The sequence below is a fragment of the Psittacula echo genome (genome assembly GCF_963264785.1).
Source record: "Psittacula echo genome assembly, chromosome: 6".
In the NCBI taxonomy this organism is placed as follows: Eukaryota; Metazoa; Chordata; class Aves; order Psittaciformes; family Psittacidae; genus Psittacula; species Psittacula echo.
The window spans coordinates 3,327,078-3,343,134 of record NC_137743.1 but is presented as its reverse complement, the minus strand read 5'-3'; the positions used below and the strand labels follow the sequence as shown (position 1 = coordinate 3,343,134).

Genomic DNA, 16,057 nt, shown 5'->3' with positions numbered 1-16,057 from the left:
CCTCCGGGAAAAAACTGCTCCATGGGATGGGGACCCACACACACACCGGGGGGTCCCGGGAACCCACAGGGCATCCCCCATACCGAGGGGTCCTGGGGATCCCGCAGCGCACCCATACACACACTGGGGGTCCCCGGGACTTTGCAGGGCACTCCCATACAAGGGGTTCAGGGGACCCTCTCATACACTGGGGGTCTGCAAGGACCCCACGGGGCACGCTCCATACAGGGGGTCCCCAGCACACACCCGCCACACTGGGGGTCCCAGGACCCAGCGGGGGTCCCAGGACGCAGCAGGGCTCCCAAACACATCGGGACTGCCCGGGACCTTGCAGGGCACTCGCTACACAAGGAGTCTTGGGGACCCGACAGCGCATCCCCTAAACCGGGTGTCCCCAGCACCCCCTCACACTGGGGGTCCGCAAGGACCCCCAAGAACACGCGCACCGGGAGTCACTAGGGCTCTGCAGCGCATCTCTACACACACTGTGGATCCCCACGACATCAGCACACCGGGGGTTCCCCGGACCATTCTGCCCACCCGGGGGGATGCAGGGTCGATTTCGGGGGGGGGGGGGGGCTGGATGTAGGGGCTTCAAAGCGGAGTTTTCCATGGAAAGGCTTGGAAGTCCAAGCGCCGCGCAGAGCAGCGGGACTTACGCGTCCCGGGGAGCGCGGAGCGCAGCGTGGCGAAGGCCAGGAAAGGGGGGGAAGCGCGGAGGGGTGCTCAAAACCAGGGCAGGCAGCGCGGCTGGATCCTCGCTGCGGTGCTTGTCCCCTTAAAAATGGAGCGTCGGGTGAGGAAGTGTGTGAGGGGAAATCGGTGGGGCTGCGTGGTGAGCTTACCTTGAGCGGCGGGGGATGCTGGAAGAAGGCAGCCGAGGCTGAGCAGCAACGCGGACACCCGCGCCGGGGGGGGGAAGCGCTGGGCGCGGAGGCGCTTTGACATCTTAGCCCAGGCTGAGGGAGACAAACTTTCATCAGCTGGGGCTGGAGAGCAGCCCCATAATATACAGTTACAGAGAGGAGCGAGCTGGGACTCAGGATGTGAGAGATTTCCTGCATGCAGTTAACTCCAAAACCCCTCCTGCTGATGAGCTGGGCTCTGCTTTCTTAGGAAGGAGGAAAAAAAAAAAAAAAGAAAGGAAGAGTTGAAGGGTTTTTTTTTTTCTTTTTAAAGAGGTTTGGGGGTTAGTTTGGGGTTGGTTTGTGCTATTTTGGCAAGAAAAGCCTTGCTGACCGCTGCAGCCCGTCCTGCGCTCCTCGCCATGGAACAAATGAGCCCCAACCGCCCCTCCGCGGGGTCCTACCGCCCGCCCGCCGCACGGGCAGCGCCGAGCACAGCGCTGCTCCCTTGGGGCTCCGGGGTGCTCACAGCATCCCCGCTTCTCTGCCAAGGGTACTATAGCACAGTCAGCCCTGGTGCTTCCTTTGGAAAGTTATCTGTGTGTGTTAGAGCTCAGGGGGTATTTATCGGGTTTAGAATCATACAATTGCAGACTGGTTTGGGTTGGAAGGGACCTTAAAGCTCATCCAGTTCCAACCCCCTGCCACGGGCAAGGACACCTTCCACTAGAGCAGCTTGCTCCAACCTGGCCTTGAACACTGCCGTATTTTGGAGTTGTTTCTGGTGTCTCTGACTTTTATTGTGGGTTTTTAAAAGAAAATAATAATACCAAGTGCAACACAGCCACAGTTGCCAGATGCATTTTTTAAAGTCTTCCTCATTCAACTTATTACTACTGACAGTCTGGGAGAATAACCAAATGTGGATTATATATTCCTTAAAGTACCACCAAAACACACACAGTGCCCACATGTTGTACAGAATGCTGCTGAGGAGTAGAAAGAAAGAACCTAATCCTGTAAATCCTCACAGGCTTTTGTTGGGCAGTTTTATTTTAATTCATTAAGATTCTTCCCAAATCTCACTGTTTGGATAGCAATGCTTCATTCTGTGGATTGGCCCCATGTTTTCCATGAGACAGTTGGCAAAACTGGCCTCAGATGTGTCTGTACGTCAGCATGCACAGTACCCATGCAATCCCACTTAAAAAACGAATGTTGGAAGGTGCTGAGGCGCTGGCACAGGGTGCCCAGAGAAGCTGTGGCTGCCCCATCCCTGGCAGTGTTCAAAGCCAGGTTGGACACAGGGGCTTGGAGCAAGCTGCTCCAGTGGAAGGGGTCCCTGCCCGTGGCAGGGGTTGGAACTGGATGAGCTTTAAGGTCCCTTCCAATACAAACCAGTCTGGGATTCTGTGATTCTATGATTTGGTCCAGTTCTGGAGCAGAGGTGGGAACTATCCACAGTGAACCAGACTATGCATTTCCTCAGCTCAGAGGATAAATGAATCAGCAGAAACTCAATGGGTACAAGAAGCTGCAGTTCCCAAGCTGGAGCCCTGCACCATAGCCCCTTCAAACCACCCCAGCGGACAGTCACATCCCCAGTATAACAGCGATAATGTCAGGTCATCTCAGCAGAAATAACCCTGGGAAAAAGCTGGGATCTGGGAGCATTTGCAAAAAGGCCTCTTAATGGCTGCTTTTCTTCACAGTTAAAAAGGCCATTTTCTCCCCTTACCCCTCCTCCCAAAACTAGACCCATGGACTCACCTCCAGTTGCTCTGAGTCTTATATTCCACCTACATTTACCCTGCAAGTCTCACTTCGGCAGCATTCGGCCTTAAATACCCAAATGCTGAATTTTCCCATCGTTATCAATACTAACAGCTCTAGTCAGCAACATTTCCTCCCTTAAAATATAAACTAATGAACTCTATCTACTGCCTCATGACGAGTATACACAGCACATTGGTTAATAATGCTAAAATTATAAGATTCGCATGTGGAAAGCCACCATAAGAGCCATACAGACATCTTTATACTTTGAAGGTATTTTCCCCATTAAAAAAAGTCAGAGGGAACTAAAGACTTCTAAATAGAGTTTTGGTAATCCCACATGGCTTTTCACTTAAATGGTAGTACTTTTATGAATGTGGAGCCAATTATATCTTGGTCATTCACTAGCATGAATGAAGTAGATATTATCAGTTCCTCCTCCTCCCCCTGAACTTAACCAAAGGGGAACACTTGCATTTTACCACGCTAGTTTTATGGGCTTGAAGTTGATAAATTGATAGTTTATCACAAAGCAGCCCCAAATACGCTATTAACGACATCCAGGTAGGAATTAGTTACCTCTGGCTCTGCAGAACAACAGTACAATCACCGCAGATTCAAAAGCCTTTGGAAAGAAAGCACCCCAAGGAAAAGGGAAGTTAATCTGAAGCGCCCCTGCCTCGCTGCTCTGAGCATGAGAGAGTCCAAACCTTGACTTTCAGTTCCTCGTGTCAAACCACCTCCCACAATTAGTTTTACGAGGCTTGGTTTATCCACTTCAGAAAGAACAAGGCCGCGTTTCCCTGCAGGAAATGAAAATTGCATCCAGGTTGTGTGGCTGCTTCAAAGGGGGGCACAGTCCCGATTCTCCAGGTTATTCCCGCGGGCACTGGCTCTCCATCCATCCTTCCCTGCTTTGTTCTTTAGCATTGTCACGGGAACAGGAATGAGGGGGTTGTTGTGGTGTTATGTGGAGGTGTCTCACTGCTGCTGGGGTTTTCTTTACCTTCCTATCTTTTGCTACTGCTTCGTTATGATCCCCACACACACACACATTTTCTTGTCCTCCTTATCTTCTTTACTTTACAGTTTTCCTTTACTTCAATGCAGGTTTTCTTTCCAAAGCATGCACTCCACTTTAGTTTAGGGCTATCCTGCAATGCCAACAGCATATAGACAGCTGAACAGTCACTTTGCTCTTTAATCTTCTTGGGAGAGGTAAACCTAACACATTGCCCTTTCTTCTCTACTGCTATAGACGGAGGCCGGCATATGCTGGTAGCTTGGTTTGCACTCAGCTTTGTGCCTCAGCCCCTGCTCTGCAGGAAAAGCAAGCCAGCCACCACCTACAAACTGAAAAGGACGGATCCCACTGCTGTAGCATCTCTCTGCTTTGAGATGTGTGCCTGAAATGTCTCACCCTGCAGCTCTGGGTCACCTGTGGCTAGAGGGAAAAGCAGGGAATGAAGTGACAAGGATCTCTGCGATCTTATCAGGTCCCGTCTGCAGGCATGTCTTTCAACTGCATGGCCCCTGCTTCCCCTTGAAGTGGTTTGGAAACATTTAACAGCCTCTTTCAGCTGGGCACTGTGAGAATTGGAAATGCTCAGGAATGCGTCCTGCATTAATCCTTACCTCTTGTCATTCATGGAGCAGGGCTATAGCTGCCGCATCCTTTTCTCTCCAACTCCTACACTTGCCTTTGACTTGTGTCACCGTGTCACTTGAATAGGTCAAGCTGAAGGCGCTTAACCTTCAGGTTGCATTTACATGCGAAAACGATTGGATGTAAAGAGCACCCGGGGTTTTTAACAGTTAATATTTAACTGTATGACAATACAGGCAGTTGGCTTGGACTCTGGTTATTGAATTAGTAATTCATGCAGGAGCTTTAGTTCACATGGCACTGAAAATGTCAGTTCAGAAGAGAGCAGTACGGAAGAGAGCAGAGTGGAATAACTTACCTGGAAACAAGCATAACATACGGCTTAGTGCAGATACTGGAAAGGAAGAGGATGCGCTGAGGGAAACATCAACCTCCATTAGTTTCCCTTTGGTTAAAGGAGTTTTGAGAAGGAATTAGTGACTGATGAAGACAACATGAAAAAATAGAAAGGGGGTAGAGAGGATATATATTAAATTGAAAACCTCAGGCTGATATCGTGGTGCTTTTGTGGCATTAGGTGCAAGGTGCCATAACAAGGTGTATGGCACTTGTTAGATGGATTATGGTACATTATAGGGTATGGTGTATAAGAAAAAGGAGAAAAGAAAAGAAAGGGAAAGTAAAAGAAAGAGAAAAAAAGGGGAAGTGGGGAAGGAAAAAAAAGGAAAAAAGATAAAAAGGAAAAAGGAAAAACGGGAAAGAGGAAAATAAAAGGAAAAAAAAGAAAAATGAAAAAAGAAAAAAGATAAAAAGGATAAAGGAAAAAAAAAAAAGTTATGTCTGCTACACTTCTCTTCCAGAGCAGGAACTGCATTTCTCATTACAGTCTGAGTTAAATGAAGAGCAAGATAAACCACCTCAGATAGCTGAACTATTCCAAGATAAGAGGTTCTGGTCAGGGAAACCACCTCAGCTCTCACATCTTCCCAGATAAGCCATGATATCCTTTTGGATATCCAGGAAACCTCACTGTAATTATACATTGAGCATTATCCAGAAATCCAAGTCCTTTTATTCCCATGTGTGCCAAAACGCACGAAGCCTTGTCTGGGCTTAGCTACGGGGATCTACGGGTTTGGGGCCTCCAGGCTGAAGTTTTTGCCTCTTAGAGTAAACAAAACAAAACAAAGAAGCTTTTCCCTTTGAAATCTGCTGTCCCCCAGCCAGCTGCTGAGACTTTGTGTCTCCAGCCCTCCCTCACTTCATTAACTCTCTGCAAAATCAGGATCCGGCTGAGCTGTGGCTGCACTGGTAGATTACAGTCCGCTATAATTAACAGGCATAGATACGGCATGACCTTTAGCTGCCGAGCTTTGCTATAGCCCTCTGTCACAACATTCAAACCAAGATAGCGAGCTCCTAAGAGCAGCATCCATCAGGTCTGCGCACTGAAATAAAACACTGGCTGTAAATATTGTCTACTGCACATACGTGAGAGATGTTGCATTCTATAGATTTCCAGGTCAAGTTTCCACCTTCCTTATCTTTAGTAAGTGTGCACTCCAGCATGCTTTGCTGAGCAGAGTGAGGCTCAACCGAGTGGTTAAGCCCATGAAATGCAATGCAAGGTTAGCAGACTTAACTGTCTGTTGTCAATAAACACAGAATCATAGAATCCTGGAATGGTTTGGGTTGGAAGGGACCTTAAAGCTCATCCAGTTCCAACCCCTGCCATGGGCAGGGACACCTTCCACTAGAGTAACTCCAAGCCCAGTCCAACCTGGCATTTACTACCTTCCCTTCCACTCACCTTGTAGCTCCATGCTTTGTTTATGACCTTTTTCTCCTCCTGTCCTAAAGGCATCATAATATTGAATTCATCTCACATTTCTGCCTTGAAGCTTTGAACTTGCCAGTACAGCTGAGAGAGCAAGCATGGAGAAAACCAGCCAACACCTTGCAGCAGCCAGACCCTGCATATCAACAGGATATAATACTGAATTACTTTCATCATGGATCACAGAACCCCAAAAATGAAATGTTTCTAGATACCAACCCCTACTTTGAATGATAAAGTGTTCTAACATTATATTCAAGTAAAATTGACACATCCACTCTGAAGTTATTTATACATTTATGAAAGAGATGCAGTAGTTTTAGTCTGTCAGAGACACAATCTGAGGGAGCCAGTCCCTTCCACTAAGCTGTGTTTGGAGAACATTGTCCGCTAGCATCATTTCTACCTGGAAGAAGGATGGCAGGGCTGATGGAGAGCTGTGCATGCTCATCACTTTCCTACCCTGCCTACTCTGCCCAGCTCGTCCTACCCCTGCACTGAAGCATCCTTTTGGAAAACAACTCCTTTCCTCTAACAAAGCAGGGGAGTAAGCTCAGCTTTAATGCTGATTAAGCTGTATATACTACTTTATAGGGAAACTACAGAGACTGTTGCAGGCTGCTGTAACAAGGCCAAGGGTGAAAAAGCCAAGAGGAGCTCAAGGAAGAGCAAACAAAGAAACCCACCGCTCCAAGGGTACAGGAACTTCACAACAACAGCAGCAACCCCCTAAATTCCTGGGCAGTTAAAACACAAAAAGACCCAAACCTCACACAGTCCCGGGTTACATTCTTTTCCTGTAGCATAAACCCTCGGTCATGCAAACACAGGGCTCTCCACGAGCACAGCCGCCACCGGCAGCTGGGCCTCCTGTGCTCCCACCCTGCAGCTGAGCCTCCCTTACGGCACCATGCCCACCTTGGGTACCCTCCTGTTGTGCCCAGCACCCTGACCCAACAGCCTCGGTATCCTCAGGGATTGAAGGCTCAGGTCCTGGCTTCACCCCTCACCAACTGGGCCATTGATATTTTCCTTTTGCAGCCTTCCTTGCAGAAGAGGAAAAATACACCAACTAAAGGGAAATATAACCCTCATTTTTAAGAAAGGAAAAATGGATGACCCGGGGAATTACAGACCAGTCAGTCTCACCTCTGTGCCTGGCAAACTCTTGGAGCAGATTCTCCTGGAAGGCATGCTAAGGCACATGAAAAACAAGGAGGTGGTTGGTGACAGCCAGCATGGCTTCACTAAGGGGAAATCCTGCCTGACCGATTTGGTGGCCTTCTATGATGGGGCTACAGAACTGATGGACAGGGGCAGAGCAGTTGATGTTATCTACCTGGGCTTGTGCAAAGCGTTCGACACTGTCCCACATGACATCCTTGTCTCTAAATTGGAGAGACATCAATTTGATGGGTGGACCACTCGGTGGATACAGAACTGGCTGGATGGCCGCACGCAAAGAGTTGTGATCAAATGCTCTTCTTCAGTTTCAGTAACACAAAACTAAATACTTGTCCTCATAAATAATAAATAAATAGATAAACAATCTTCTTCAATATGCATGCACACCCCTAAATCTCCTCATTTCAATCTGGCACTGTCATTTTCTTACTTATTGCAGTAACTGATGATGCCCTCTCTCCCTTGCAGTGCACACCGAGGATTGTGGCACACCAGCTTGTTTAATGCTGTCTGACAGGGATTAATACTCTGCTAAATAAAGAAATAAATAAAAAGGTGCTGGTCTCTCCCCATTTGGTGCTCTGCTGTTCATCAACCACGATTTACCATAATGAGAAGGGAATTCTGCTGTGTAGGAAGAAGGACCAAGGTTCTCCTGCGTAACAGCCTGCCACAGTGAAATCCTGAAACATCCAAATCAGAGTCATTTGGGCCTGTGCTCTGGACATCTGTATCCTCTCCCTGAGGGCCTGAATAGCTGCTTAGTTTTCAGACCACCTGAATAGATCCTTATTTTTCCACAGTGGAAGAAACATCATTTTAAGCTTTGCTACTGACTTCAATACTCATTCTGAAAAGTGATGATTCTCCAGCGGAATCCTTCTATCAGACAGGACATTCCTGAGGGCATGGCAGGAAGGTCTCCTGTGCTAAAATCCCTTGAAATACAACAACTAATAACCCATTGAATGTCGCCCTCTTTTTACTTCAGACCAGACACTGAGAACAAGCCCTTTGATCTGCTGCTCCAAATTTCACTGCCTCCCTGAAAACAAAGGGAAGAAAAGAAGCCACAGATTTTTACATGCCTCAGCAGAGGACAGTTTTCAGCTCAGACTAAAAACTATGAAGTCATATATTTTTAATATTCCTGTCTAGCCCTCTGTAAACCACAGAACAATGCAACATCCATCATCATAAGCGCTGGGACAGTGTATTATGGGGACAGCGTATTTTTGAGGGTGTTCTTAAAGAAAAAGAACTATCTCTATTGGGAAATTGGAAATAAATCATTAAAAAGGCCTGTGGCATACATCATAGGAGAGCAAAATCAATTAGGTCTTAATCTCATATTATTCATGAAAGGAAGAGTGAAACAGAGCTGCTTTTAATACAGGCTTCTGTTGGAACAAGTCCAGAGGAGGCCATGAGGGTGCTCAGGAGCTGGAGCACCTCCTGTATGGAGACAGGCTGAGAAAGTTGGGGCTGTTCAGCCTGGAGAAGAGAAGCTGCGTGGAGACCTCAGAGCAGCTTCCAGTATCTGAAGGGGCCTACAAGGATGCTGGGGAGGGACTCTTCATCAGGGACTGTAGTGACAGGACAAGGGGTAACGGGTTCAAACTGAAACAGGGGAAGTTTAGATTGGATCTAAGGAAGAAATTCTTTACTGAGAGGGTGCTGAGGCACTGGAATGGGTTGCCCAGGGAGGTTGTGAATGCTCCATCCCTGGCGGTGTTCAAGGCCGGGTTGGATGAGGCCTTGGGTGCCATGGTTTAGTGTGAGGTGTCCCTGCCCATGGCAGGGGGTTGGAACTGGATGATCTTAAGGTCCTTTCCAACTCTAACTATTCTGTGATTCTATGACTCTTGTGATAGATTCTATTGCAAAAACTTACATTTGCTTTGGGTCACAAACCCAGCAAGTGAAACCTCTCGAAATGAAAACAAACAGAAGTAAAATGTTGGGTCTTTAACATCAGCTAATAGTATTAGATTGAACAGGCAGCCCATAATTATATATCTTTCATGCAATTTAACTTATGACATTACATAATTAAATTTAGACCAAAGTTATATTTTTACATAACAACAAACACAAAAATTATATATGTGCTCCCAGTAGCATTACAAGTTAAGTATATATTTGGCAACACTTTACAGTAAGTGGGTATTCATTACTAATTCCTCTGGTATTCATTGTAACAACATTAGTCACGAAGAATGAAAGTGGATATAATATTCGAGCACTGGTTTATTTCTCTATAAATCAGCAATATAGAATGCACTGCTAATTCCCTGCTCTTGACATCACTGCAAGGCTGGTGAAGACCACAACACTGTCATTGGGGATTATTCAAAAGACATAGAATCCCAGCCTGATTTGTGTTGGAAGGGACCTTAAAGCTCATCCAGCTCCAACCCCTGCCACGGGCAGGGACACCTTCCACTGGAGCAGCTTGCTCCAAGCCCCTGTGTCCAACCTGGCCTTGAACACTGCCAGGGATGGGGCAGCCACAGCTTCTCTGGGCACCCTGGGCCAGCGCCTCCTCAGCACCCTCACAGGGAAGAGCTTCTGCCTAAGAGCTCATCTCAGTCTCCCCTCGGGCAGGTTAAAGCCATTCCCCTTGGCCTGTCCCTACAGGCCCTTGTCCCAAGCCCCTCTCCAGGTTTCCTGTAGCCCCTTTAGGCACTGGAGCTGCTCTCAGGTCTCCCCTTCAGGAGCCTTCTCTTCTCCAGGCTGCCCCAGCCCAGCTCTCTCAGCCTGGCTCCAGAGCAGAGCTGCTTCAGCCCTCGCAGCATCTCCATGGCCTCCTCTGGACTCACTCCAACAGCTCCATGTCCCTTCTGTGTTGGGGCCCCAGAGATGGATGCAAGACTCCCTGCCTCATTCTGCAGTGACACAATTACTTATTACAGCTCATCACAGTGATTGCTGAGGGACCTTTCTTTCAGACACCATTATCAGGTAACAGGAAAATTAGTCCCAGGTCAGACTGGACACCATTCTCATTGCCACTCTTTGGTCATGTTCTTTATTAACTTTCCCCCTATGACCCCAGAAGGGGATGCAAAGTCCCCGCTTAGTTCAAGCAACAAAAAGTTCCAAAAAAGCACAGAAACATGAAATAAAAATGGAAGTCTCCGCATTCTTCAAGAATAGCTGCAAGAGCTGCAAAAGCCATTAGATGGTGTATTAACAGATGGCCCTAGCGAGGAAATGAAGCTAAAATGGTTTCAAACAGATCTTTGCCATCTTCTACTGGCAATTTCTCAAGCAAATTGCAGACCTACAGTAAGTCTAGAACCACAGAACAGCCTACATGTAATACGTATAAGCATAAGGAGCTTCCTATATTGCATATCAAGTAAAGTCTAGCCATTGTAAGATACTGTAGGAGATAAAAGTATTTAAAACATGGAGTGTAAAAACCCATTACTGTGACCAAATTCTAAAAACCAAAAATAATTCTGCAATTAGGGGCTCTTTTACATCTTCCCATCTATGCAACACGAACCTCAAGCACTTCATTGCACTTTGCCTATTTACTAATTTTATATAGTTGTGTGCATCATGAGCACACTTGTGCCATTTCTTCTCCCTTTTCCGCCTTTTCTTTAATCACTCTGCAGCTGACAGGGAGATGATACACCTCATTACCTTATTCTGTGGGTCATCTAAAGTGGATATTAAGTAATCCTGCCTTCTACAGCTTTGGTATGGAACCAAGGAGAACTATGAAAAGTGAGATGCCTGACTTTAAAAAGAGGATGCTTTTTATCTTCAGTATGGAAATCATAGAATCATAGAGTCCTGGAATGGTTTGTGTTGGAAGGAATATTAAAGATCACCCAGTTCCAACCCGTTGCCATGGGCGAGGACAACTTACATGCTTCTTTCAACAGTTTTGTCATAGCTAAACAGACATTGCAGTCACAACCTCCCAAAACATCTCCAGGTAGTTCAGTTGAGAGACAAATTTCGCTTCAAGAGCCCAATACATCATTGATATGGGCAGACTTTGTGCATCACTCAACAGCCAACACATGTTCCTCTCCCTGAAGAAGGATTTTGGGCAAGGACTTTTGCAATTCTGATGTCATATTTAAATAAAAGCTTAATAAATATTTTCCTACACACATCAAGCTTCTCTACCTACAGTTATTGGCCAGATTTTCAGTATCTTCTTTTACCCCAATCAATCTTTATGCCTAGGTGTCCTTGCATTTACTTCGTGCCACTTTGTAGACACCTTTTATGCAGAAGACATCAGCTTGGGAACGGTTTCAGCCTGGGTTGGCACTTTGCAAACCCCCATTGCCTGGTGCTGACCTGCGGCCAGGACAGCAGGGGAGCGCAGTGAGGGCATCTCACAGGCATCCAGCCGGCTGTAACCCAGCTCAGTGCGAAGCAGACTGAGCAATAAACTACACAGGCTTAAGTCATAGCCCTTAATGAAATATGACCTTGTGGGACAACCCTATGCGCTGTGTGCTCTGTCAGTGAACAAGTGGCCAGTCAGCGCTCTTGGACAGACAATTACCCACCCATCAAGGCACACAGGCATTTTTGTCCCTGAAGCCAAAGAGGCAAATATCTCTGCAGACAAGGCGAGCTGGGTGGTTTTAGCCATGGAGTTCTTACTGGAATGGCTGTACTGGGGAATGGTTTCCTAGAAGAGAGCTGCCAGGGACTTTATCCCTGCTTTTTGTGTTGTTTTCCTTGCAAATCAGCTCTCTCACAGAAAGCATTGCACTAACATGACCAATCCCAGATCCTCAACAACAAAACTCCTAAAAAGCCTTACCCAGACAGTCTCCTCATCTATCTGAGCAGCTGAGTAAACTCGAAGAAGTAACTAATGACTCGCATACACATACACAGGAAAATATTTGGGTTTAAAATAAATCCCCTGAATGCTGTAACCCTCAGCGCTTTACGTTGCAATGACTTTCAATCCTTAATGAGGTATTTCTGTCAGATGAAATTAATGATGCCAGCAAGCAAACAAACACCACGTCTTGCACACCTAAACCACTGCATTCCCCATGCGGGCTCCATTTTGGATAATGCAAAATGTCAGCTCTACTGAGAGGCTTTCTGTTTGGAAGGAGAACACCAAGTCAATTTGTTGGCAAGCCTATGCAGGCTCTGTGCTGTAACACCCCCAAACCATCTCAGCATCTCACCTCAACCAACATTCATTAATAAATACTGTTCTGTGGGCGCATAAACATCCATGGTGTGAAAGAGGTGTCCCAGTGAGGGATATGGGGAACAAATGGCAACGCATGTTACCAGAGATGTTAATCCTTGTAGAGCTGTACCAGCAGGAAAATGTGTCCCTGCTGAAGACACAGGGTATAGGCTGACAACCAGAGAACCTAAACTCTAACAGCATCCAACAAGAAGAAAAACCACAACGTTTGACAAGTGTGGGTGACCTCCAGTTTAGGTTGAGAGTTTTCTGCGTCGAGTACTATGAAGTGGCAAACGTACGCTTTACATTGAAATGCCTGCAACTCCAAAGTGGAATTATGTCTATTTTTTTCTTAACTCTAAACTTCATTAACTTGATGCCTACTTGCATAGGGCTCATTTTTTTCTGAAACAGCATTTTCCGGTACAGTCTATTTCCTATTACAATGACTAGATTGTAGAGCTGAAATGAATGTCAGAATTGTTTGCTGGATACATTACCAGATACCTTCTTTTCTAAGGCCCAGAAAGAGAAATTAGGTTTGCAAGAGATCATTTATGGTTTTCTGAAGCAAAGGTTTCAAATCATATGAAACATTCCCAGACAGTGATTTGCATCATGCATTTTGCTCACTAGGTTTACTCCCAAGCTTATTTATACAAGAGAATTTCCACCTCAAATTGCCATGTATTTGTCCTACAGATTTTGAAAATTACATTTAGATAAAATAAAAACATCTGGAAACAACCTTTTTACAAACCCAAAGGATTTTGTGAATACTGCATAGGCTTTAAGTCCTTGAGAAGCTCGAGTACCTTATGAACCAGTGGAGATGAGGATGCAGCAGACTGGCGTGGTACCCTGTCTCCAAGGATGGCCAGCAGAAAAAAGAGGAAACTGGATGAGCTGAGAAGTGTCTTGCCTTGGTCAGCACGACAATGCAGGTGCCAAGGAACAGAAACCTGACTGAACCATATCACATCAAGCCTCTGCCATCCATTTCTGTTGCTCACGTGGTTCGTATTATCAGGAGGACCTGGGTGTTGTGATTTCAAGGGGGGATCAGCTCCTGTCTTTGATATCCCCACCCAGACAGTAAGAAGAATGTCAAATATGCATATATATTTATGTACATATAAAATTCTATGGACATGTGGGAGGGATAGATGATGACAGTTAGATTAAGCTGTCTCCCTTCAGGTCCTGAGCATCCTGCAGGACTAATGTCCAATTTCAACATAGAATACTCTTTCACTTCTAATGAGGAAGACTCTGGCTCTTCCACTCTGCCAGAGAACTGGGAAAAGAGGGAAAAGCTTTGGGGTTCTCTTCTCCTGGTGGCACTAGGGGTCAGTCCCACATGAGGAGACATCCCTGACAATGAGCATCATGCTATGTGCTCCACAGATACTGAATATCAAACACCTTGTCTCCATTCCAAAACCTCTCGCTGTAGCTCTAGGGTAAGATTACAAGCAGGCTTAAGTATACACAGTAAAGCAGGCTGAAATGTATATAGTGTTTCTGTATGGATGTGTACAGGAAATAATGCTCCTTAAGGGTACAAACTTGATGAACCAAAGCTGCATTTCTCTGAAGTCAAGAAAATAGAGACTAAGAAACCAAAGGGAAGAAATGTTAAGTTCCTACTGAAATCAAAGGAGATTTTGGCACTGACTTCTGTAGGAAATGTCTCTAGTTGTAGTGAGCTATAACCAGACCAAAGCTTGAAAGATAATCCTTCAGATTTAGTCTAGGATACCGTGTGTGGGTGCGTTTATGGCTGTAATTTATCACTCTGGTGGAGATCCAGCAGTCCACCAGAGAAAGGCTCTCCTGTTTAAGGCAGGCCACATGTTTTTCCTGGAGAGCAGCAAGGGGGATCAGTGAACCCACAGGAGAGCAGCTCTACCAAGCAGCTGAGATGAAAAGCTTGGTGGATGCCCCTACTTGCAGTCCCTTGTACAAATTCTACTCAGAGCCGTTGTCTTCCAGCCTTGACTTCAGTTTCCAATACAGTATTACTTGCTTAAAAAGACTTCTTTCCGGGGAAGAACCATGCCAATTTCTTCCTCACAGCGAGCATTACCTTACCTTAGATGTCCTCTTGAAATGTATTGAACTAATTGATGAGGTTTTAGACCTATCTATCTGGAATGCAATGTATTTGCTCAATACATCTTCTCTGTGAGCTAAAATTAACATCATTAATCCTACTTTATCAACTAGGAAGTTGAAACACAAAGAGACAAAGTAATCTAACAGAAGCAGTCAGAACACAAGATATAACTAAGTTCTCCATGTCCAGCTCAGGTCACGCAGCTGGAGGCTATCGCTGTGGTCAAAGCCCAGCTCACAAACATCCTTCTTCCAAAAAACCTGACCTTACATCTCGAGCTAGATTAGAAAAATAAAGCTTAGATCTCAAAGGCCAAATTCCAGCCTCATTCAAACACACTCAGTTGAGTGTTTGTGCAACAGAGGTTAACAGTTGCTATGTTTTTTATGGGCAATATTTTTTACCATAGGATTTGTGGCATGCAAAGGCTTCTCAAGCAGTTTCAATAATTGTGTTATATTTAAGAGTACCAAATAAAAACGTAGCAATTGGATCAATGTTATGTTCATCTTTTATTCCATAAATAAACTCCGTTGGTTTGTAAGCTGGTTGTTTTTGCTTCCAAAATGTACAAATAAAGATTTAAATATTTTTGGAGGAAACATTACAGATGGTTTTAGTTCTGCAGTTTTGATGCAAACATACTTCTTGGCACCACTTCTTAATATGCCATTTCTATAAATACTTAGTGATCGTAGAAGTGGAGTAAAATATATATTACAATGAAAAACACAAAACCCTGTTATAATCAAATTTTAAAGTATTGCTCTTTAACAGGTAAGCTTGCTATGTAGATTCACTACATAAACAGGAATAGAGTTCTCCAGAGAGCTAAAATATTGGTCCCTTTTGGTATGTTAAGTATTAATGTGAAACTGCTGCTTCTATGATTATGAGAGAATGCTATTCCAGCTTGTTTCTAAGCATAACAAATAATGCTTTTCATTTTTCTTTACTTCAAGGATTTAACTCACAGGAAATCAATTAATAGTATATTTCAGCAAAATACATTGTCCAGATCTTATAAACCCAGGTCTATGGCTACAGAGAGGCATCCTTTTTAAAAGATTAAGATAAATAATACCACTGTCATTCAGTATTTGCATTTAAAATGATTTGCATTATTTCCTCTGGGCAAACCGACCAAAAGGTGATGCTCTGAAACAGCTACGTCCCTTTTAGACTGGTTTTGATTACCTGAAAGTTGCCTTAAAATTTCAATTGAAATATAAATGTTCTTTCTTCATATAAAGAGCCAAAGATAAGAACAACACCTCCAGGTAATTGAGATAATAGTGAATTTTATGGCAGTCAAAGGCATTCAAGATCTAATTAGGATGATGGGCAAGAGAATCCTTTGTCACTCCGTGTTTCTTTGAAGGAGCTGGTCCAGTAATTGCTAGGGAAAAAACAATGCAAAACAACCTTAAGATCTTGTTAAAATACATGAGGTGGATATAACTGATACTGTAGGTGAGGTGGCTTTAATATG

At 45.0% G+C, this 16,057-nt stretch overlaps 2 protein-coding genes across 3 annotated transcripts in view; both read right to left on the bottom strand.

Moving 5' to 3' along the window:
- Positions 1-1,064, bottom strand: part of ADAM12 (ADAM metallopeptidase domain 12) — a gene marked incomplete at its 3' end in the record, with an annotated part of 189,126 nt that extends 188,062 nt beyond the window's left edge. For both annotated transcript variants that reach the window (XM_080620833.1, XM_080620834.1), the window contains exon 1: positions 846-1,064. In XM_080620833.1, the coding sequence (XP_080476959.1) occupies positions 846-948 (103 nt within the window). In that variant the 5' untranslated portion in view covers positions 949-1,064. The remainder of the gene's footprint in view (positions 1-845) is intronic.
- A 14,861-nt stretch (positions 1,065-15,925) lies between these two features.
- Positions 15,926-16,057, bottom strand: part of LOC308222935 ((E2-independent) E3 ubiquitin-conjugating enzyme FATS) — a gene marked incomplete at both ends in the record, with an annotated part of 70,449 nt that continues 70,317 nt past the window's right edge. The window contains one exon of the mRNA XM_080621478.1: positions 15,926-15,964. Coding sequence (XP_080477604.1) covers positions 15,926-15,964 — 39 coding nt within the window. The remainder of the gene's footprint in view (positions 15,965-16,057) is intronic.